The sequence below is a fragment of the Candidozyma duobushaemuli genome (genome assembly GCF_002926085.2).
Source record: "Candidozyma duobushaemuli strain B09383 chromosome Unknown D_B09383, whole genome shotgun sequence".
Lineage (NCBI taxonomy): Eukaryota > Fungi > Ascomycota > Pichiomycetes > Serinales > Metschnikowiaceae > Candidozyma > Candidozyma duobushaemuli.
In genome coordinates, this window is record NW_020289898.1 from 1064543 (window position 1) to 1086194 (window position 21652).

The following is a 21652-nucleotide window of genomic DNA, read 5'->3' on the forward strand; positions in this document are numbered from 1 at the left end:
AACATAGCTAGCACCTCTTGTATGAACTTGTCCTTCAGCTCGTCGGCGCCATCCACAAGCTTGCGGAGCGACGCCACGGCCTCGTCTGATGGCACTTTGCACTTCTTTGTCTCTGGATCAATGCATTGATCCTTCCAGGCCACCAAGATCTTCTTGAGCTTCTCCACGCCGACGCTGATTTCTTCGTTCGAGCACTTGGTGCGTTTGCTGCTCACATAAGGGTCTGCGTCGGAACCAGGGTTCAAGTTTTGGAGCTCAGAAGCCTTTCTCTTGGCCATGTTGATGATCTTTGTGGGGAACTTCACGAGCTCGGCAACGTGGATACCGAACGACTTGTCTGAGATACCGGGCTCGACCTTGTACATCAACGTGATATCATCCTCAACCTCGCCCTTCTCGATATGGGCCACCACATGTAGGTTCTGAACCTTTCCCTCGTGTTTCTCTGCCAACTTTGTGAGTTCATGGAAATGCGTAGCGAAAAGCGTGAAGCAGCGCTTCTCACTGATAAGGTGCTCGGAGATTGACCATGCAAGTCCGAAACCATCGTACGTACTGGTACCACGGCCCAATTCGTCGATGATGATGAGCGAGTTGTGGGTGGCAGTAGCGAGAATTGACGACGTCTCCAACATTTCAATCATAAAGGTGGATAATCCCTTTAGCTGAGAGTCACCAGCACCAACCCTGGACAAGATAGCATCGAAGATTGGCACTTCCGGCGATGAACCATCCTCAGACGCTGGCACATATGAACCAACCTGACTCATAAGTGCAATGACACCCACTTGACGGATATATGTAGATTTACCACCCATATTAGGACCAGTGATAATCACAAATGGCTTGTCATCACTTGCCATGATAACGTCGTTATGAATGAAATTAACATCCTCCTGTACTTCCAAAACTGGATGTCTTGCTTCTCTCAAGGAGATCTTTCTTGATTTGAATTCCTCAGAGTCAGCTGAACCAGCCATGGGGTGAAGCTTGGGCTTGGTGAAGGCGGTAGGTGCAAAGATGGCGACGTTAGCGAAAGAGCAAAGCACATCGATATGGCTGAGCACAAGTGATAGACGCATGAAAACCGTCTGGTACGTCAAAGTGATCAGCAAAATCTCCTTGATGAGCTCTTTCTGCTTAGAGTTGTATTCGTCCAGGTACTCATTATATTGTTCTGACAACCTGCGGAGGTTCTTGGTGGTGAAGAATACACCTGCCTTGACTGTCTGAAGCTCGATGTAGCGGTCTCCGGTGTTTCTTAAGATGGCAGAATCGATACGCGTGACACGGAAACACCAGCCATGCTGCTGGTGCTTTTCAAGCTTGAGTTTCTTCTCAATGTCAATATTAAGGTCGTCAGCCACCTCTTGGTGGATTTGCTTGATCTTGCGGCTCGTAGCTTGAAGATTGTCGTTAATAGCCACAAGCAGCTCGTCAAACTCGGGCTTTATGTTGAAGTCGGTGTGTAGAAGGTCGTGGCCAGATTCAAGCGGAGTGAGGTCAATGGTAGTTTCCACAAGCTCTTGGAATTTTACCAACGCAGTATAGTGTTTGTTGAGCGGTTCGAGCCACTCGGCAGTCAAAAGGTCTTTAAGGCCCTCAGCTCCGTCAGTAGACGATTGCACGGAATTCACAAGCTCTGGCAAAACGGTCACAAGCTGGTAGAGTCTGACAACATCTTCCAATTTCTTGTTCTCCGCACCTGTGGTCTTCTTGACGCCATTGCCGATCTTCTTGAGAAGACGTTTGATATCAGGCACCTGGGAAAGCCATTCCAGAACGAACACACGGAAGGAGGTGTCGTCCATGAAATGGCCGACCAAGGAGTGACGGTCAGAGATGCCTCTCATGTTTGTGAGTGGCTGCTTGAGCCATTGTGAGAGCAAACGGGTACCGGCAGCGGTCTTGCACCGGTTCAAAAGGTCAAAGATCGAGGCCACCGTCGCCTTGGGCCCTGGAAGCGCCAGCGCAGCAGGAAAGATGTTGAGAGCCCGCATTGTCGAGGAGTCGAGCTTCATGTACGAGTGGAGGTTGTACTTGTCGATGGAGAAAGGAGCCTGGTCGTCGCCAAGGAGGTTGAGGTACTGGATGAGCGAGTTGCAGCAGCCCAAGGACAAGCTGTATTCGGCAGAATTGATGCCCTTGGAGGCGAAGATCATCTCGATGTTGTTGTCGACGTTTTCGTCCAGCACGATCTTCTCCAAATCCTGCTCGACGTCCTTCGAGTACGTGGACTGCTTTACCGGCAGCACCACCAAGCCCATCTTGGCCAACACCTGGAGCAACTTCGCCATACTGGCATCGTCTACGTATCCCAGCGGCACGAGCACCTCCCTGGCGCTCACCTGCAAGAACATTGCCTCCAAGTTGGAGTACAACTCCGTATCGTCAAATTCCAGCACCCTGAGGGTTCTGTTCAGCAAATCCGCCAAACAAACACCCACACGCTTGCCAACGCGGACCGAAGCCACCACGGGCGCCAGACCGTCACGGTTCTCGACCTCCACGCCATATTCCCTCGCCACTCCCTCCAAATTACCTGGAGACGCCGTGGTGATCAAATCAAACTGTTTCGAGTAAACCTCCACCTTGCGTCCGCTATCAACACAAAAACGCACCACCTGAGCAAACACAGCCGTCAGGATGGTCACGTACCGCGTCTTCTGCTGCGTTTTGACCACCAGCTGGGTCTTGTAGATGGCGTCTGCTATAAGAACCGCGTCCTCATCCCAGGCCAGAAAGTAGTCTCTGTGATCAACAAGACGAACGGTTCCAGGAACGGGTTTTAGCGAAGCCGCACGGCGATAAAACAGCCTTTCGTCGCCGGCATCGCTGAATTTAAGTTCGGGTCTGCTGCTCGACATGAAGAAGAAGTAGGTGTAGTTCGCGTATCATCAACAGTGCGGCAGATGTAGGTGTCACGGATCGGGAGGGTTGCACAAAGGGGGGTTTTTGGGGATGGAGAAAAAAGAAAACGAGAGAAAAGATGAGGGGATCCAGGGGTATTTATACTTTTTGTCGTTTATGGGTTGGGATCTTGATGGGGGGTGTTTGGTGAACGCGTATACGCGGTGGCTGCGAAAAGCGTGCTTCACTGAAGAAGGTGAGTAGATGTGACCTAGACTTGGATTTTGAAAGTTGGTGAAAATGAATTTTTGTTCAATTGCAATGTTGTAGTGGTGCTTTCGTTGCAACGTTACAGTGATGTTCCTGTAATTTCTGAAACTCGACTTTCGTGGGTATTCTGATCTGCGTCTATGTGTTGATGCTGCATTATCGCGTACATCGTCTATTCAGTGATCTACTTGGATATATGACCGCATGAGCCAATGCACCGTAAAGAGTTGCAAAAACATAAATCTTTGCCAAATTGATAAAAGCTATTATTATATTATCAGGCCAATTAAAGTAACGATCACTACTCACTCTGCATTATGTCACTTGTGGAGGCTAGGTATCAAGAACTTCAAAACGTCCATTCTGAGCTCAATTGGATCTTGGCAACCGCTTGTCTCTATTTCGGCTAGAAGAACTTTCACGGCTAGCTCAAACCATTCGTTTTGAATTCAACAAAGTTCTCCTTCAACTACAAGCTCTACTAGCTCAATTTATTCATAAGTATAATCCCCATCATTCTAGAATTGTTCAGCGCAGTCAGTATACTTTGTGTGGTCACTTTCCGAACTGCTTCCGGGAGAACACTCCATGGTCTTCCTTCCTAAAGTTGCAGAAGAGGGTGTATTTTCAGAAGGTGGATTCTCAGTTACTTCATCTTGCACAAGCGTCTCGTCGGAGCTACTTTTAGAAGGCTTTGAAGATTCCGGCTTTGGAGATTCCGGCTTTGGAGATTCCGGCCTCGAAGACTCTGATGTAGATTCACCATTTGTGCTATTCTTCAGTTGATCGTCTTTGCTCTGGTTGAGCTTCTCGAAGAACTTGAGCATGTTGGCTAAACTGGAGCTTCTTTCAATGGCGGTGTCCTTCGTCAAAGGCGCTTCCCGTGAATCTGCATTGTTCTCAGAAGGTGAAGCCTCCTTCAGTGGAGAGTACCACCATGGAAAGCCCTTTTTTCTGAGTCCGGTACTCTTCAAAGTTGGAGGCGTCTTCTCGGTTGGGTTTTCAGCGTTTTTCGAAGCCAGGTTCTCTAGATTAGAAACCTTTGGAGAAGATTCTTCCTTTGGAGAGGTCTCATTCTTTGGATTGTCCTTTAGGACCGATGTTTCCTTTGGATGAGGGCTACAATCTGAGGTCTCCTCTGGTACGGCCTCCTCGGTGGATGCTTCCCCACTGTCCTCACCCTTGGACTCACTATCGTCTTTTGGCTCATCCTCCTCCTTGGGTTCAGCATCCTCATTTGTCTCACCATCCTGGTTCTCAGTCTTGGCCACTTGTGGACCACTTGCTAACCTCGGAAAGGCTTTCAACAAAAGCGTGGAAACAAGGCCCTTCTTAGAAGCTTCCCTCTTTACTGGAACCTTCACTGGAGCCTTCTTCACCGGAATTGGTTTGGGCTGCCTACCTGCAAGGAAAGTCGAATATTGGTGGGTGGACTGAGGATGCCCATTCCTACCAGCTAAGAATGTCTTGGCTCTTTCACTCGGCGGCACTAACACCATGATCGGAAGCTGCTCCGAAAGCTCGATTTTGGTATTGTGCCCAATCAATAATTGTATGCTCACAGTCAAGATTGAGTCCACGGTGAAATTGCACGCTTTCAAGGATTCACCTGTTCGTGGAATACGGAAACCAAAAAGATGTTTTGGAATCTCAAAGACTGCCTTGTTGTCAATAATTTCCGGTTGTACCTTCTCCTTGCAACCCCTTTGTCCCACGATAGCTGACAGACAGTAGACCTTGCGGTGCTTCTTATAGCAGTATTCGCCAGGATTGTCGGTTTTTCCGTGAATTCCACCGATAATCGTCGCTTCTCTCATCAGAACAACCCTGGTTCCCATGATATGAATTGGTCTCGCGTGGAACTTCAGCTTGAAAGCCTCTATGGGAAGCTCAACGGTGATCTTGATGAAATCCGGTAAAGGGTGGTCGCAAATAAGACCTCTTCTGGAAGGTCCCAACGGCCCGTTTATGAGCCCGGGATCCAAGAATTGAATGGCAAGCTTTGTCTCCATTTCTCGGGGCCCAGTGCCAAAAGACGCTTGGATCTTGGCGATCATGGTTTTTTCCTGAATATCTGGAAGAAGCTCTTCATCTTTCGTCAAATGGTCCCAATTCCGTGGAACCTGGTCTGGAAGCGGCTCAAAAGGCATTGGCTGAATCACCTCATCCCATTCTTCCTTTCCATTAACTACAGCACACACTTCCACCTTGATGTGATGTGAGACATCAATTATGGTATTCTGGCTTACCTTAAACTTAGCCCTGGGTGGAAGGATCCTCTGGTGTTCTGGAACATGGTCGAAAAGCCCATCCCGACGAGGATATGTGTGAGTGTCACAGGCACCGTACTTTTGGCTTAAACGTGGAAGCTTGATTCTGAAAGGCACCTCAACCTTTTCCTTGTCCTTGACTTCATGGGGCAATGTCAAGACTTCATTTTCGTAATTCAATAAGTAGTGGTCTTCATCACCTTGGATCAGTTTGGGCTGAACTCCACTGAGAAAGAGTTTCTGGTCTTGCTTAAGCAAGCTGGTTGTGGACTTGCAGGTGTATCCAGCGTAAATGTGCTTCAAATAGAAGGGCCTGTTTGCAGTCAAACGGAACATGCCATCGACGGTATCACCGGGATTATACTCTCTAGCGACCTTGCTAAGGTGAATGTCACCTCTGAAGCATTTCAATGGTAACATCTTTGGGGTTTAGGAAATGAGTTGTGTGGAAATGAGAGGTTTATGATTGTACTGATATCTTTGGAGTAGAGAGTGGTTCGGGCAGGTATAATAATATTTCGTGACACAAGGTCATTTTATTTGGAGGCCTTTTGGAAAGAATTGAGTTTTGGTCACGGCATGAGTGACCTTACGTTGGTTTAGGAAAGTATAGTAAAAGTGAGGGTTGGATGGTTCGGTAAAATGGGGATGTAGAGATGAAAAGGGGTTCTCCGAAGGCATTAGGGTTGGGTGGAGTGATTCAGGCTGATTCCTTGTAATTTTACCTGTTTTTCAATTTTTTATCAGTGTTTCTTTACTTTGCAAAGTTTATGGAGGTCAATATTGAAGGTGATAGACAGAAACGCATTCCACATATGAACGTGAAGCAAAAACAAATAGTGAAATTTCAGTCTTTTCCCAAAAGATCCTAAATGAAAGAAGGGAAAAGCTATAAAAGATCAGCTATCTGAGTACACTTTTCTGACAAACGGTGTCACCATTTCGCAGCCATCACTATCGACAAGATGATTGATGTAATCAGATGAATTTAACAAAAAAAAAAAAAAAAATGTATTCGTACCCACATAGCTCCATTTAAGGTTCTATATACCCTGAAAAGCACAGCAACACAATATGGTACATACAAATGAAGAATCCCTCTTCCCCTAATACTTGATTATGAACGGCACATTCACCATACAACCACCTACAATTCCACTAAAACCGCCGTCACCGTCACGATTTTTTTCAAATTCCTCCAAAAAACAAACTCGTTCTTGAAAAATTACCAAAAATGCCCAAAAATCAAAAATTCCCACCTACCGTCAGTTTCCCTCCACACCTTCTGGTGCACCTACATGGTGGGTGCAAATTTTGTTGATGCGAAAGTGAACAATCTCAACTACAACCACCTCCATGCTTTACGAACTCTTTGCCATCGCACGAATCAACGACCCACTTCTCGTCAACAAGGAGGCGGCCAAAATCGCCCACACCATTGGAAAACTTATCATCAATAACAGAGGCGTTGTCCGCAGCATCACTAGTTTAGGTCCCAAACCTCTTCCCAAGGTGCTTTCCAAGGATCAGGAAAGACACTTCCAGGGATACCACTTTGTGATGACTTTCGACTCATCGGCGGCCGTTCAGGCGGAGCTTTTGCGTACGATGAGAAGAGACCCTCGTATCTTGCGTACTTCTGTTGTCAAGAACGACTTGGGCAGACTGTTGAACGCTGGCTCTTCCTTCGAGAGAGCCTTCAACAAGGTGTCCTACTAAGCGGCTGATGAAAATCACGCGTAAGAAGTTCATCAACGGCAAATGATGTTTGCGACTGAAGGGTGCTGATGGAAGCTGATGATGCCTAAAGAAGCCATAAGCTATGAGCAATGCATATTCAAGAGGAGGATGGCTTGACTACGAAGATGAGCATGTCAATGAAAGATGAGCTGGAATGCCAGCAACGCACTAGAGTGTTAATGCCTAGGCTCTGCCAGGCATCATGTATATATGGGAACACGGAACATAATTGGATGGTTGTAGGGTGGAGGAGGTACGAAGCGATTCGCCATAAGAAGTCGATAAGCAAAAAAAAAAAATCATATTTGACTGCTATTCTTTATCCTCCCTTTACTTTTGAGTTCGTGGTCTAGCACTGATAGCCATCCAAATGTATTACGGAGGCTCGTATAGGTGAGCACTTTCCCTCTACAACGTCAAATCTAACAGGATATTCATTAACAGCAGCGTTGCTACGGCTTGCGGTGGATTCTAATAATGATGCATTCATGGAGGTCCTATTAGCAACGAACGACTTGCCAGACCTCGCAGAGTCGTTCGGGTTAAATGCAATGAGCAACAGCGATGCAAAAAAGCAATGCAGAAGCCTAACGCACCAGCTTCTTCGAAGCAGAAGGCACGGAAGGAGAAGTCATGTCGTTGAGTGAAGTGTTGGAAGTGGCCTGACTAATGTGAGTGCCAGCGTCGAAACGCTCATCATCGAAAATAGACAGGTTCGTGCTCTTGTCAGTATCAGCGTCCTCAGCAGTCTGGTCCAACGCAAGGTGGGATCTAGACAGGCTATTCGAAGCCTCTCTCGAGCGTGGAAGCGTGGTCATTTCAAACTCAGTGTTGCCGAGGTACGATGGGTTCAAGTAGCCAAATGGCAGCTCTTGACCAAGGCCGCTCTCTTGGTCCTCAGTAGGCACAGCAGCGTATGCGCCAAGTGGGTCGTTCTTCTTGATGTCGAAGTACTCGATAGACGTGTACGACCATCTGCAGAACTTGTTGTAGTCGATGGCAGGCAAGGTGGTGTACTTGACGTAGGCGAACATCATGACAGACATGACGGCACCCATGATAAGATCAATGAAGTAGTGATGAGTCAAGTACATGGTAGACCACCACAAAACCAGCGCGTATCCCCACCAGACATACTTGTACTTTGGGAAAAGCCACAGGAGGAACAACACATCCATCACGGCAGAACCAGAGTGCAACGAGGGAATAGCACCAAACACCAATGGAGAGTTCTCAAAGGTTGTCGTGTACATGTCCACGTGGAACAACTGGTCGATTCTACCCAAGCCACCAGGTGAGCCGTCCATGGCGTAGTTGGCGGGCTCCAAGCCGTGCAAGTTCTTGTACCATGGAGGAGCAGCTGGAAAGGCAAGCTGGAAGAGCACGCCTGCCATGTTCATGTAGCCAAAGGCGAAACCAAACGACTGCAAGGAAGTTGGTGGCGCAAAGAGGAACACAAACAACGCCACAAAGAACGGCGACGCAAAGTGGATGATGCCGTAAGGCAACCACGCCAAGATATCCAAAATGGGGTGGTTGATCTCGGCCAACACATTCGACAAGTTGTCACCGTAGAGAATGGTCTCCATAGCTGGGAGAAACTTCACAGAAATGGCCGGTTTCCACGAGTGAGGGATCTTGGACGCGCTGAAGAACAACGCCAACCAGGCAAGGATGGGCAACGCGTGGACAAAGAACTGCTGGGTCACAGGCACCAGCACGGCAGCCACAAGTAGTAACAAGATTGGTGTTTTGAGCCAGAGCGAGGCCGGGAAAATGATGTAAACAAACAAAAATACCAGGGACAAAAAGGTGTAGTTGACGATATCAAACCACGACCAGTGTCTCAGGCGAAACCTCTGAAACGAAAGCTTGACATCGGTGGAGAATTCGAGGTCACCTAGAGTGTTGCCTTGCTGCTGTTCCAGCAAGAAGTGGTATTGAAAAAGACGCACCGCCTTCCTGAGCGGCCGCGAGCGGAGTACTGCAGACATCAAAGGAGCAGTATTAAAGCCGTTAGGGTATGAAGGGGTGAAGGGGTTGTTTTGAAGAAGTAGTAAGTTGGTGATGGAGTTTGTGGATAGGAGAAGGATGGTATTTGTGCGCCGATCGCGTGACGCGCCATCACGTGACTCGAAAAAAAAATTGCTTTTTTCCCGTTTCACCAGCCCCCGCTGGCCGACGCCGACAGAATGTAGACTATTTTAGGAGACAGATTCTCGGGTGGCTTGCTTATGGACGGGTAAATTAGGGGAAACTAAGGGGAAAGCGGCTTTATGTGCAGGAAGCAATCTCTATGATGGCGCAAGGTTGCTGAACCACGGAGTCCGTTTTGAAAAGCTTAGCTTTTGTGGTCATTTTTGGACGTCGTTTGAAAAGCTTACAAAGTCAAGTTTTAAAGTGAATATTCGAGAAATACCGAGAAGGTCCTTAATACTCAGGCGTGTGCCGAATTGGTCGTTGCTTTTTTGGCTGCAAACAATGTCTCATTTCTGTAGCGGACATTATGGAATTGTGGAGTGACCAAGAAACATTTCCTGACTTTAAGCAAGACTGTAAATTGTGATTCTTAGACAATGCCGATGAAACATTGTGATGTCATTGGCTTGGCTGTAGAGAAGGAATTGATGCAAAGCTGCTTATCTGAGACACCCAAAACGGATATCTTGATCTGTGGCACAGTAGGATGAAGGTGGGCTAATAGATAAGGTACAACTGGGACAGGCATCAGATCCTAAAGTGTTATTGTAGAATCAGAACTTCGGAGGAGTATATAGAGAAATGTCTGATTTCACTACAGTTTCATGAAAGCCAGTCTAGATGATCTTATCAATCAAAGACAATGCCGCCCCCAGATCCTTATCAATCAACCTCGCATCACAATCTGCTTCCTACACGGTCCAGACTCTCCTGGTCAATCTACCAAATCCAAATGTCTTGCCCTAAACACTAGGCCTCGTAGATGTTGGTCTGGACCTTGATCTCGCCCAGAGGAATCATCTTCTGAGCAGCAGACCACTTCTCGCCCTTGGCCAACTTCACCGTCAGACCAACGTGGCCCGGCTCTACACACAACATTTTCAAGTACCCGTCCTTGGGCAAAAAGTCCGCCATGCCCTCGGATTTCTTGATCCATGGGTTCCATACAACCGCATCGGGCAAGTTGTGTCTCTCCAACGTCAACAACACGTTGCCACGGTCCACCAACTGGATCACCTTGTGCATGTCGACGTCCTTGTAGATTCTGTCGAACTCCTCCTGGAAACTGAGCATGGGCAGCTTTTCGACATAATGCTCACCCAAAAGCTGGTCAAAGCAGCGCAGGTCCATCAAATTAGTGGCCAACGTGTCTGTGACGTCGTCCACCTTGTAGTAGGTGTGGAACAACCAATTGAAGTCAAAGGTGGTGTTGCCGGTGTTTTCCACCTCAATGCCGGTGGTCAAGGAATCTTCCGCCAACGTGACGGTCAAAATCAACGTAAAGTCGTTTTTGCCCTCGTCCCAGAGACTAAACGTGTCCTTATCAACGTTTTCTTTTCCAAGACCGAATTGAACAGCCACGGGTTCCTCGGTAGTCTGGCCCAAAAACTCCCAAGTCGAGTTTCTAGCAAAACCGTGCTGAGGCAACTTCACAACGGATTCGTTGGTGCCCTTTCCAAAAACAGGAAAAACAAGCGGAATTCCTCCTCTTACAGCCTTCAGCCCATCCAACTTGGCTCCTTCAGAAAGCCAGAGCTGCTCCTGTCCTTTCTCCTTCCACGAGATCACCGTGGCACCAAACTTAAGGATGGTGACATTGGTGTCTGGGTTTTTGGGGTGCACAATGCGCACTTTGTCGCCGAGGTCTTCCACTGCCATCAATTGCTGCTGAGGTGTAGTAGGTGTTGGAGATTGGTGATAATGTTAGATAGTGAGGCCGCTGGTGCACGGGTGTAAAGGTGCCCCAGTCTGACCCATATGGATTGAAGTACTAGGAAGTAGAATATTTTAATTCGTTTTTCTCGTACTTATTATTACATGTTTGTAGAAGTGGGCAGAAAATGATATATTCTTGCTGTGTTGAGGTGGTGGTGAAAAGTATCAATTGCTGCCTAGGCCATATCACTACAAGGGTGGAATGTTTCAGGGCTTTTTTTAAACCCCAACTTACCTGATTCAATTGTATCGCCATTTGTTTTCAGTACATGTTGAAAATTTTAAGGTGTCAAAAAGGGGCAATAGGGGCAATCTTGCTCTGACACATCAACATGCATCTAGAAGCACTATGTAATAAGTGTAGGATAAATTCAACCAATTCAGATCGACCAATAAAAAAGATACTGGACTTCAATTCACAGCTCTATATGACCATGGTGCCCAAGGGGTAATCTGAAACATGACAGTGTTAGATTGCAAAACAAACAGCCCAGGCGACAAAAGCATAAAGCACCTCAATAATTCCTAAAGCATGAAGTCGATCTAACGATAAAAATGAAGCTCTCCAAAAACACCACACATTCAAGAGGTATGGGAATGGTCTGTTGAAATGTCTACTGTATTCAATGAACAATTTGGTGAGGTTAATATTTCTCTATCACCACTCTGGGCTCTGCAATCAACGATATCAATAAACAGTCCATTGGTTATGCTAATAATGCTTTTCTGAGTCTATAGGTTCATGCTGGCCAGCAGCTGATGGGTCCTAGGCGAAACGGCTCTTGAACTTCTGGAACTTGCTAAGCGACCGCTGGCTCACGTCAGAGTTCATGCTACTAAGGGACATGCCACTAGGAGAGCGGCCATTTTCTTTTGAAAGCGTCTTTTGTGAAGACAGAACCGTGGGCCTATCGTAGAGGGAAAAAGGCTGCGGAATGGTGAAGTTTCTGGATCCCGAGGGCTTGAGACTGGCGGAAGATGGCTTCTTCTGAAGGTTCGTGGGCTTCTGGAGGTTTGAAGCAGATGGTTTCTTTTGAAGCGCCTGGTATTTTTCGGGTTGTCTGAGAGAACGACAAGTAGGCAGTTTCTGCAACAGCAGAGTCAGTGGTTTTTGCTGGAGGGTGGGTATGGACAGCTTTTTTTGAAGCGTGGGTATCGACAGTTTCTTCTGAAGGGAGGGTATAGATGGTTTTTTCTGAAGGGAGGGTATGGATGGTTTGTTCTGAAGCGTGGGTGTTTTGAAGGAGGGCGTGTTTTGGGGTGTTTGCAGACGCAAGCTGGCCAGAGATGGTTTCTTTTGAAGCCCAGGGGCAACTCCAGCCAATTGGAGCGACGATTGTCTTTGTTTGGGCATTGGTTTGGCGAAAACCCTCTCCTCCTTGGGCTCCTCAGTGTCCATATCGTCTCCAAGCAAGGAGTTCAAGTTCATGTGGCCCTTGGAGGGGGAGATTCTGGTGAAACGTGAAGGAGAATGTTCTGTTTCAGGCGAATGCATTGGTGAATGTGTTGGCGAGTGTGTAGGCGATTTGAAGTGGCCTGAAAATGCACCCATTTCGGTTCTGGAGTCCTTGCCACCGTTGAAAGCATTACCTCTTATTTTGTCATTGGACCACTGGGCCGCCGCTGGAGGCGCCAAAGTGGGGCCTTGTCCAAGCAGCACTTTTTCGATCTTCTGTTCTGTCTCGTTCTTTCTCCTAAGCGGCAGCTCGTTTTCCTTGCCAAACACCTCTTCCGGCCCGTTAAGTGTCCTTCTCTTCTTCGTAGCACTGCCATCGTGGCGTGGCAGCAGTCTGTTCCGTGAAGCAGCATAATGTGAAGAAATGGACTCCATCTTCTGGAACAACGGCTTGTGGGCTCCCAGGTACCGTTTTCTCCGTTCCCTGCGTTCCGGCAGCGGCTCTATCTGGCCCGATATCTCCTGGGCACGGAGGTCGAGCTCCTGGAGCACGGAGTTGCTGAAAGTCTGGGAGTAACCCTTGTCGACCATGTTTTCAAACATACGGTCCTGAGGAGCCGGCAAGTCGCTCATGGACGGGTACCGCACGGGCAGCAGCGGCAGGCGGGGCAGCAGAAGCCGCAAGTTGCGTATTTTCTTGATGGGAGTGTTGAGCATGGTGGTTCTTTCGGGTCAGATTTGGTGATATATCTGATGGGTGTTTACCTTTTGCCGAAAGGGGAAGGCGGGAGGGAGAGGATGAAATGGAGGTTTGGAATGACTTTTTGTGATTTTTGTTATTTTTGAGGGTGGAGGGTTTGGGGGATTTGGTGGGTTTGATTATTCGGGCTGTTTGGTGGGTCTGTGGTACGAGGAGGGGTGTGGTTTGATGTTGATGCTCATTTTGTCGTGAGACATGTCGTATGGTGGAGGTGAAAAAGGGAAGGACGAGATAAAAAAAAAAAAAGCAGGATACGTTAATTGTCGGTATTTTCATTCATAAATCATAGACTTTTGAGTTTTCGATATTGGGTGGAACGGCGGACGAGGTGGACTGAATGGCTGCAACTTTGAACATGCCAGGAACAATAGCACAGTATCGAGGCGAGAGACAAATGTACAAAATTGAACTTTGAGAAGCTTTTTTATGTTTTTCAGTTCGAAAGAACTGTTCATCAAACCTGGGCAAAAAGTCCCCACAAATGGCAATCCGTTTACTTAGGTCAACTCATCAGAGTGATGCTGGAACAATAGGCGCAGGTTAGAAATATGCCTGCTTTGTCAATGTATGCTGATATTGATTCAGCTTGGCTGTACAGGAATATCTTCACTTGGTTCAGCTCTATTTTTATTTATTTACTGATACCTCTTTATTAGAGTGAAAAAACTATATCTCTATAGAAACAACCTCCAATAAGATCTTCTGTTGAATTCTCTTGAGATGCATTCTTCGTCTGGTCGAAGCCATATCTATAGATTTGAGGTGGTCCTTCGAGAAGTCATCATTTGCTATCAGAAGGCTCAGGTATGGCGGTAGAATTGAGAAACTGCAATTCTTCACGGTGATGCTGCAACCTGATGAGTGGATCATCAAAGATTTCTCGATGGGGAACTGGCTGTGAAGCATCTGGAAGAAACAGCACTGTAGGCCAAAGTTTGAAAAGAAATTTCCGGTAACAACAGTGGAACTTTCGTTGATGTTCAGCCAAAAGTGTAGGCACTTGTTCAAAATTTGCGATTAATTCATAACGAGGACGCCAAATCCCTTTGATATTTCTCTCACTTTAAGTAGTTTTAGGGCGCTTATATTAAGTAGAACGCAGGCACTATTGACAAGCTTACAAATGTCTATTCTAATTCAAACAAGCTGTTGACATTACCCAAACTTTAACCAGTTATAACTCTGTGCACACTCATTTCTAGACCGTGAGAGCAACAGAGATGCATAATAGAATCACAAATATTATAAATTCAATCTTAAACGTAATTGTTTACTCCAAAGAGTGCTTAAAACTAATAACATATATATACACAGCAGATTTTTCGTGCAAATAGCCCGCCTGCGTGGCGTAATGGTTAGCGCATTTGACTTCTAATCAAAAGATTCCGGGTTCGAGTCCCGGCGTGGGTTCTTTTTTGCCGTTTTCATCTACCAACATGAAGCGTTTTAAGCTCTGTTTCATGATCATGTCAACTTCAGGCTGGCTTCTTCCTGAACCGCTCTCCTTTTAGCTTTTGCAAAATGAGTATAAAAATCATTGAGTCTTTTTCATAATCTGGATAGATCCGATGGACAGGGCAGCTCACTCAGGCTAGAGCAAAAAAATTAACCAAAAAAATGTGAAAATAATTGTTCCCTTTCCCAGGATTCATCGGTGGTCAACCCTATGGCATCGCAATACCCTACTCCATCAGAGCTTTCTTGTGAAAGAGGTCTAATATTTATTTACTTTTTCCAACTAGAATATCAAAATAAAAAAAAAAAAAACCCACATAGTTTTGAGTCTTGTTTTCGGTAGGTTTAGGGACTTTCAGGTGGTATCCCCATTGAAGCTGTCTACGGCTTAGTCACAACGCTTATGCGGCTCAACGTTTGACGAACTGTCAAATTTAATTCTATTGAGCTTTCAAGGGTAAATTCTGTAAGGAAATGCTATTGCTATTGTTCGAGATAAAGTTTAGAGTTGGGGCTTCTATGGCTCCAACGAGGTTAGTGCGAGAGACTTGTGACATATCTTCACTCTAGCCACCCTGACGACTATGACTATATTCAAAAATAGCTTCATTGGCAAGGGAGGCTTTTCCAGAATTTGTTTCCTTGAAACGGCCCATCACTTGCTCTAGACTAATCTCATCATATGTCCTCACACCTTAACATACCCATTACAATCGAAGTTGGCAGCATCGAATTGTAAAGCCGATTGCACAACATAGAGACATGTAGAGACTTGCAATTTATTTAGAAAGACGTATCTGAAAGCCCTTCTAGTTCCCATATCTTGATCCCCTCTTTATCAGACCTCCAGCATTGCAACCACCTCATCGTTGAGTCACCAGAAACCAAATCAAGAACAACACCCCCCTTACAGATCAAGAAATTTCTACTTCATCACCCTCCTTCCTCAATAACCCCACCTCCTCAAGAACCCCACCACCAAACCACTACATCTAAAACCTACATCCAAAACCCATCCACTGCTTTTCCACTAACGAGCAAACCAGCTCTCCGTACGGAGCAAACCGGATCGACAAATCCAAGGCAGCTTGAACCCCACTGAAAAAACTCCATAATCAGCCAAAAACGGCCCCTGCTCCTCGCCAAGATCTACTCAACCTGACAAGTCCGAGGCCGTCCTCACCGAACAATACCACCAATTCGAAGGAGCCACCTTTGGATTTTTTGAAGAAACATGCTCTTTGTCGAGTTGGCTAAACTTCAAAAGAAGAGATTGATATTAGAGTATCGAACCGAGGACTCATTGACCTACCATCAGCCCTCCACTTTCACCAAACCGCTGGCAATCAATTCAAATTTTTTTTATCGATCATTACATTAAAAATTCACTAGTAAACGGCGGCCCGCTTCCGGCCAATGACAATGCCATTGACTGGGACCAAAGGAACAATACAGCTTTGACTGCACTGAGCGGGTGCAAATTATCAGACACCACACAGCCTCCGAGGTTATACCCTACAGGTCGGGGTTGTGCACGAGAAAAAGACGGTAATGATTATCCGGGCATGGGCGAGTCCGAAGGTGTGGAAATTTCTTTCATCTGCTTTTCTGGAAAAGTGCCATTCTCCACTTCTCCGTCTTCTCCAATTCTCCATCTTCTGCAACTTTAAGCTTACATTCTTTTTTTTTTCTTTTTCTTTTTCTTCTCTCACTCGTCAAAGCCAATGTGAAAATGGCCGTTTAGCCACTTCAAAGCTCGAGGCGCCATGAGGCGAAAATCACACCGCCAGGGCATTAGCCTATTCAGGTTGCTTGAGGCTCCTCGGTACGGGTCCTTATCGTACTGCACACAAGACGGAGCCCGCCATCAGTGGCCCCTCGGTATCTCCGCATTGGGAGGCGGAATGGATTTGAAAATTTGGCACACCGTAATGGACACTCATGTCTCTGCACTACGCAAATCTCGCTGGATTTGGACTTGGGGAAGACCGACTTTGAACGTGGCCCGGATATGGACCTGCATACAGGTACCGTTTTCATGTGGCTGCGAAAAGAGCCACTCCCCGATCCCTGGGCTTGACAATGGGCAAGAACAACGCTTGTACGGGGCAGCGGAGCACCCACCCCGGCGTGGGGAAAAAAGGTCTCAAACAATTTTCTTTTTTTCTTTTATGGAAAGTTGTGCTTTTTCATTGAGCATGGCTCAAAGTGTCACAATGCCGTTCAACGTGGAGGAGGGCTGACTCTGATGGGGAGCGTCACGTGCGGGACCTCATTGCTTTTTTAAATGAACGACGTAATTGGTGTTAATAAAACCGAGGGCTGTTAATCGTGCTAATCGGGGCAATTCCGAGGGTGGGGCTGACCCTCGAAATGTGAGGGCCCGCGCCTCCGATGGCGGGTCCGGAGGCGACGGTCGGACTTCGCCAGGGCGCGAGGGGTTTTGACTCAATACCGAGGCGCGAAGAAATCATTGAGTCAGCGTCCTGCAGATGTCGACGTTCAGCACTGCACACAGTGAGACGGCGGGCTGTTCGCTCGGATCAATGGAGGCCTGCAGCTAGCCGTCCTCACACAAAGAACGTTTTCCCACCCCGAGCCCGCCTTGGTCCCGCCCCTTACACGAAGAAGTGGGCTACGCGGGGTCCTCCAAACCCATAGCTTAGAAGGAACTTTTGCAAAACTTTGGCGTTCCGTAGGACGACCGGAGAAACCGGACGCTGGGCCTACATATAGCACGGAAGAGAGGCTTCCAGAGCATATGCCCTCGACGGGCGGCGTGGGTCCATGGCGGGCATCGGACATTTTTTCTCACCCGGTTTTTTCCATGTCGCGTGCCGGCAGCCTCCCCGGATCTCAACGATAGTGACGGCTTGTGTGCAGTTGGCGGGGTCGGCGAAGCACTCAAGTCCGAGGTAATCATGTCTGCCTCACTTCCGGCCTCGACTTCCGGGGGTTATCCATTTGGCACATGTAAATCGGACTTTCGGTGATGCCTGCCGTATATATACCCATCCTCCCCCATTCTATCGAATTTTTCCTAAATCACTTCACTCGGCCGGACCCAAGTCAAGTTAACCTATCTTTGAAAAAAACCACTAGGATCAATCCGGAACCTTAATTTATCCGGGCCTTTCCTTTGCATATCACCACGTCTAAGACTCACCCAGCATCTCGTCAGAGCCAGTCACACATTTAGAGTCATCACAAAGTTCATCAACCTTTTGAACTAGAAACGTTTTAATACTACAAGCTACTTCCCGCCGCCTTCCCCCACACAGTCATGTTGTCCAACGACCTTCTTTCCTACTCCATCATGAGAAATGGTGACCGGGCAGTCACTCATCTGTGTTCCCACTACGCCCCTGCAGTTCAATACCACGATGCTGCCAGAGTGGCTCTTCCGCCCATTGCATCTGTCAACGGCCTTACTGAAGACAATCTTGTTTCTCACAATAACTTCACCACACACCGCAGCCTTCTGGGTCTCCAGAGCTACCAGTACTCTCAGAATGTCGCCACTTACCGTTCTGCGCTGGAACTGTCCCAGGGCGGTTCTCCCAGACTCGAGTCCTCGTCTCCGGTTTCTGGATCTTCTTCTCCACAGCTTGCCAGTTCTGATTTGAGCGAAAAGAAGAGAAGACAGAGACTCGGGCCTAGTTGCGACTCGTGCAGAGCTCGTAAGGTCAAGTGCAACGCTGAGGTTGTGCTTCTCAGCAGAAACGTTGACGAAGAAGAAGCCGAGGAAATGGCGGGTCTTGACGAGACGTCCAGATCCAAGCTTCTCAGCGGTGACGCTATCCCACATGGCGAGAGCTTCTCGTTGGTTGTTTCCAACGGCAAACTCGTCAAATTCAGACCTTGTTCCTCGTGTGCCACCAGAGAGCTCGAATGCTGCTTCTCCAAGGGTTTCACCAAAGAGGACATTGTGCACAGCAAAAGAAGCAGCCTGCTCAGCGCCGTGGGCTCCGTTTCGGTGCTTTCTTCGCCCAAGGCTCCTTCCAAAATCAAGAAGCGCCTGGAGGTGGCTGCTTCTGCCAGAAAAAGCTCGTGTGCTGCTTGTCGTAAGAGAAAAGTGAAGTGTGTGATGAACGTGAAGTTGAACAAGTGTGTGGGATGCGTGAAGAAGGACTCCGAATGTTCTTTTGCTTAATAGTGGCTGGCTGAGGCCCCACAGAACAGTCTTTTCCATGCTCCCGCTTCTCACATTCACCCCAGACATTAATCTCTGTATTATAGCCGCCTGGTTGCATTTCACCCTCGGCAACAGCCCCACATTCATTTCACGAACCCAGTGTTCTAAAAGTTTACATAGTATTGGTACGGGTACTAATAGATTTTGGTTTAAGAAGCGTGTAGCCACCGTTGATAATTGAAGGTGATAATCGGACTTTCGGAGATGTGGAGTAGACCGAGGGTCTAATGCCGAGGCGCCGATAAGACCCCACTTGGGGTAATTCCGTCTATGTGGAATGTATTTTCAAAATGCAGATAACCTTTATTATTGAAATTGTTTATATATTTTAATTTGCTAGTTTTGTGGCCTCCCGATTCGACGGGTTTGTGTGGTCCGGTGTGCCTATGGATTAGGAAAGTGTGTGAAAATTAGCCGAAGAATTAAGCTTAGCAGGTAAATTTGACACTTTCCTAAAACCTTAAATAATATTCTTAGACGGGGCTTGTTTTGAGGAGAAACGTTGAATTTCTGTAACTCCGTGTCTCTATTAGGTTCATTGGCGTTTGGATAGAATTGAGATTGATTGACCAATATTTGACAAAACATGATTCAGCAGATTTTAAATATGCCTTAAAATGACAGTCAACTTGATTTTGATTGCTTTAAATAAAGCGACTCTGAATCGTGGTATGTGGCTTGGCTTCGACTCTGATAATCGATGAATCCAGCGAGTTAAATTAGGTTTTCGGTTGGACGCTTCACTTTATTTTAGTATGATTGCAACGGTCTGACAAAGAAACATTGAATATTTGTCAAGGCAATGAATATTTGGACTGGCTATTTGGAAGAGGTTGCATGTATGATGGGATTCATGACCCTCTAAAGTTCACATAATAACATCTTCAGCCAAGCAGATACGATTGTTTCAATGATTCATTGGGACGACTGGCTCAAGAAAAACGGCCGTAAATAAATCCTCCGTTTGAGGAGACAATGCCTTGTTCATTCGTAAACTCAGCATGCATCCGATCCAGTAGAAAGGTAGACCGAAAAGCGATAATCTCGACCGGAAACCCGATCAATTGACTAATTGTCTATGATAAGTCTCCTATTCTATCTAAAAAATGGCAACTTTACCGGGCTGTGGTGGCCATATTCCCGTTGGGACTGTGAAAAACCCATATCCAGAAACAAAAATCGAGATTCTGAGCCCAATTTTGCAGCTAGAGATCTCAAAATCTGTAGGAAGTTTAATTGAAACCCAAATAACATTTAAAACAAGCCAAATATGCCGTTTCGAATATCCCTTTATTTTGCACAATATATACCATTCACAGACCCATTTCCTTACATTGGTTACAGTGGCCGAGTGGTTAAGGCGACACCCTGCTACCCTGCAGCTTAGGTGTTGGGCATTGCCTGCGCAGGTTCGAATCCTGTCTGTAACGAAATTTTTTTTGTGTTCTTATCGCCTTGACCGCTCACGTGACTAATTGTGTTCTACATCCGAGTTTTTTCTACATGCTCCACCACAATTTCTGACGTCTTTTGCCCTAGCCCCAGGGCCTTTTATTTGTATACTACAAGACTAACAAGATGGACCCAACTAACGACCCCAATTTCACGCCTCCATCGCTTAATCGGAACATTGAGCCCCCTGCTCATTCTGACAAAATCCCACAAAACATGCCCATCCAACCTTTGGTTTTGGCTGATTTGGGTGGAGACGTCGATGCACCCACTCCTCACCCCTCGGTGGCTGCTAGCGGGAAGCCTGAAAAGGAACCCCTGCTGCACATTCATTCAAAGATTCCCAGGAAGCACACGGACTTGATGAATTCCCTGAGTGACGAGGAAGTGCCTTTGAAGCAACGGCAATATAGCGAGGAGAGAATTCTTCCTCCTACCATCAAGGTGAGACTGCTGCAGATTGCCGATCTTGAGGAGGTGCCCCATGGCGTTCAAAGACAGGCTAAATCGCTCGACAAGTACGAGTTCCCCAGCCACAGATTGGCAACTACTCTCTCGGACGACTCCAAGTACCCATTAGTCATTGTGGCGTGCGGCTCCTTCTCACCCATCACGTATTTGCACTTGCGGATGTTCGAAATGGCCCTTGATGCTATCACCGAGCAGACCCGTTTCGAAGTGGTGGGAGGTTACTACTCTCCTGTTTCCGACAATTACAAGAAACAGGGTCTAGCACCGCTGCACCACCGTGTGCGTATGTGCGAGTTGGCCTGTGAAAGAACGTCCTCCTGGCTTATGGTGGATGCTTGGGAATCTTTGCAGCCAAAGTACACCCGCACGGCACTTGTGTTGGACCACTTTAACGAGGAAATCAACGTCAAAAGAGGCGGCATTCGCACGCAGCTGGGAGAGACCCGTGGTGTGAAGATCATGCTTTTGGCTGGTGGAGACCTTATTGAGTCTATGGGCGAGCCCGACGTTTGGGCTGACCAGGATTTGCACCACATTTTGGGCAAGTACGGCTGTCTCATTGTCGAGCGTACTGGTTCCGATGTCAGAAGTTTCTTGTTGAGTCACGATATCATGTATGAGCACCGGCGCAACGTCCTTGTGATCAAACAGCTTATTTACAACGACATTCTGTCCACCAAGATCCGTTTGTTCGTGCGTCGTGGTATGCTGGTTCAGTACCTCTTACCAAACTCTGTGATTCGATACATCCAGGAGCACAAGCTCTACATTAACGATACGGAACCAGTGAAGCAGGTCATGAGCGATAAGGCTGATTAGACTCAACCAAATTAATAGACATCCTGAGTTAGGTTGGCCGGCGAGTCTGCCAGAGATCC

The 21652-nt window shown here is 47.1% G+C and overlaps 8 protein-coding genes and 2 non-coding genes across 10 annotated transcripts; 5 read left to right on the forward strand and 5 right to left on the reverse strand. All coding sequences in view use genetic code 12, as the record gives it.

Moving 5' to 3' along the window:
* Positions 1-7: 7 nt before the first annotated feature.
* MSH2 (mismatch repair ATPase) lies at positions 8-2867 on the reverse strand (the record flags this gene model as incomplete). Its single annotated transcript, XM_025482515.1, has 2 exons — positions 8-26; positions 73-2867. 2 exons carry the CDS (start codon positions 2865-2867, stop codon positions 8-10), a joined length of 2814 nt encoding a protein of 937 aa, XP_025337133.1.
* A 771-nt stretch (positions 2868-3638) lies between these two features.
* CXQ87_004062 (uncharacterized protein) lies at positions 3639-5810 on the reverse strand (the record flags this gene model as incomplete). Its single annotated transcript, XM_025482516.1, has 1 exon — positions 3639-5810. The coding sequence occupies one exon, from the start codon at positions 5808-5810 to the stop codon at positions 3639-3641; it is 2172 nt and encodes a 723-aa protein (XP_025337134.1).
* Positions 5811-6746: 936 nt separating this feature from the next.
* On the forward strand, positions 6747-7109 carry MRP17 (mitochondrial 37S ribosomal protein bS6m; the record flags this gene model as incomplete). The annotated part of the gene is made up of 1 exon (XM_025482517.1): positions 6747-7109. One exon carries the CDS (start codon positions 6747-6749, stop codon positions 7107-7109), a length of 363 nt encoding a protein of 120 aa, XP_025337135.1.
* Positions 7110-7717: 608 nt separating this feature from the next.
* On the reverse strand, positions 7718-9124 carry AUR1 (inositol phosphorylceramide synthase; the record flags this gene model as incomplete). Its single annotated transcript, XM_025482518.1, has 1 exon — positions 7718-9124. One exon carries the CDS (start codon positions 9122-9124, stop codon positions 7718-7720), a length of 1407 nt encoding a protein of 468 aa, XP_025337136.1.
* A 955-nt stretch (positions 9125-10079) lies between these two features.
* CXQ87_004065 (glucose-6-phosphate 1-epimerase) lies at positions 10080-10988 on the reverse strand (the record flags this gene model as incomplete). The annotated part of the gene is made up of 1 exon (XM_025482519.1): positions 10080-10988. The coding sequence occupies one exon, from the start codon at positions 10986-10988 to the stop codon at positions 10080-10082; it is 909 nt and encodes a 302-aa protein (XP_025337137.1).
* Positions 10989-11811: 823 nt separating this feature from the next.
* Positions 11812-13158, reverse strand: CXQ87_004066 (uncharacterized protein; the record flags this gene model as incomplete). The annotated part of the gene is made up of 1 exon (XM_025482520.1): positions 11812-13158. One exon carries the CDS (start codon positions 13156-13158, stop codon positions 11812-11814), a length of 1347 nt encoding a protein of 448 aa, XP_025337138.1.
* Positions 13159-14538: 1380 nt separating this feature from the next.
* Positions 14539-14611, forward strand: CXQ87_004067. Its single transcript has one exon. It is a non-coding gene; the product is annotated as a tRNA-Arg (tRNA).
* Positions 14612-17939: 3328 nt separating this feature from the next.
* SUT1 (Sut1p) lies at positions 17940-18809 on the forward strand (the record flags this gene model as incomplete). The annotated part of the gene is made up of 1 exon (XM_025482521.1): positions 17940-18809. The coding sequence occupies one exon, from the start codon at positions 17940-17942 to the stop codon at positions 18807-18809; it is 870 nt and encodes a 289-aa protein (XP_025337139.1).
* A 1379-nt stretch (positions 18810-20188) lies between these two features.
* CXQ87_004069 lies at positions 20189-20281 on the forward strand. The gene has a single exon. It is a non-coding gene; the product is annotated as a tRNA-Ser (tRNA).
* Positions 20282-20429: 148 nt separating this feature from the next.
* CXQ87_004070 (nicotinamide-nucleotide adenylyltransferase) lies at positions 20430-21593 on the forward strand (the record flags this gene model as incomplete). The annotated part of the gene is made up of 1 exon (XM_025482522.1): positions 20430-21593. The coding sequence occupies one exon, from the start codon at positions 20430-20432 to the stop codon at positions 21591-21593; it is 1164 nt and encodes a 387-aa protein (XP_025337140.1).
* Positions 21594-21652: the final 59 nt, after the last annotated feature.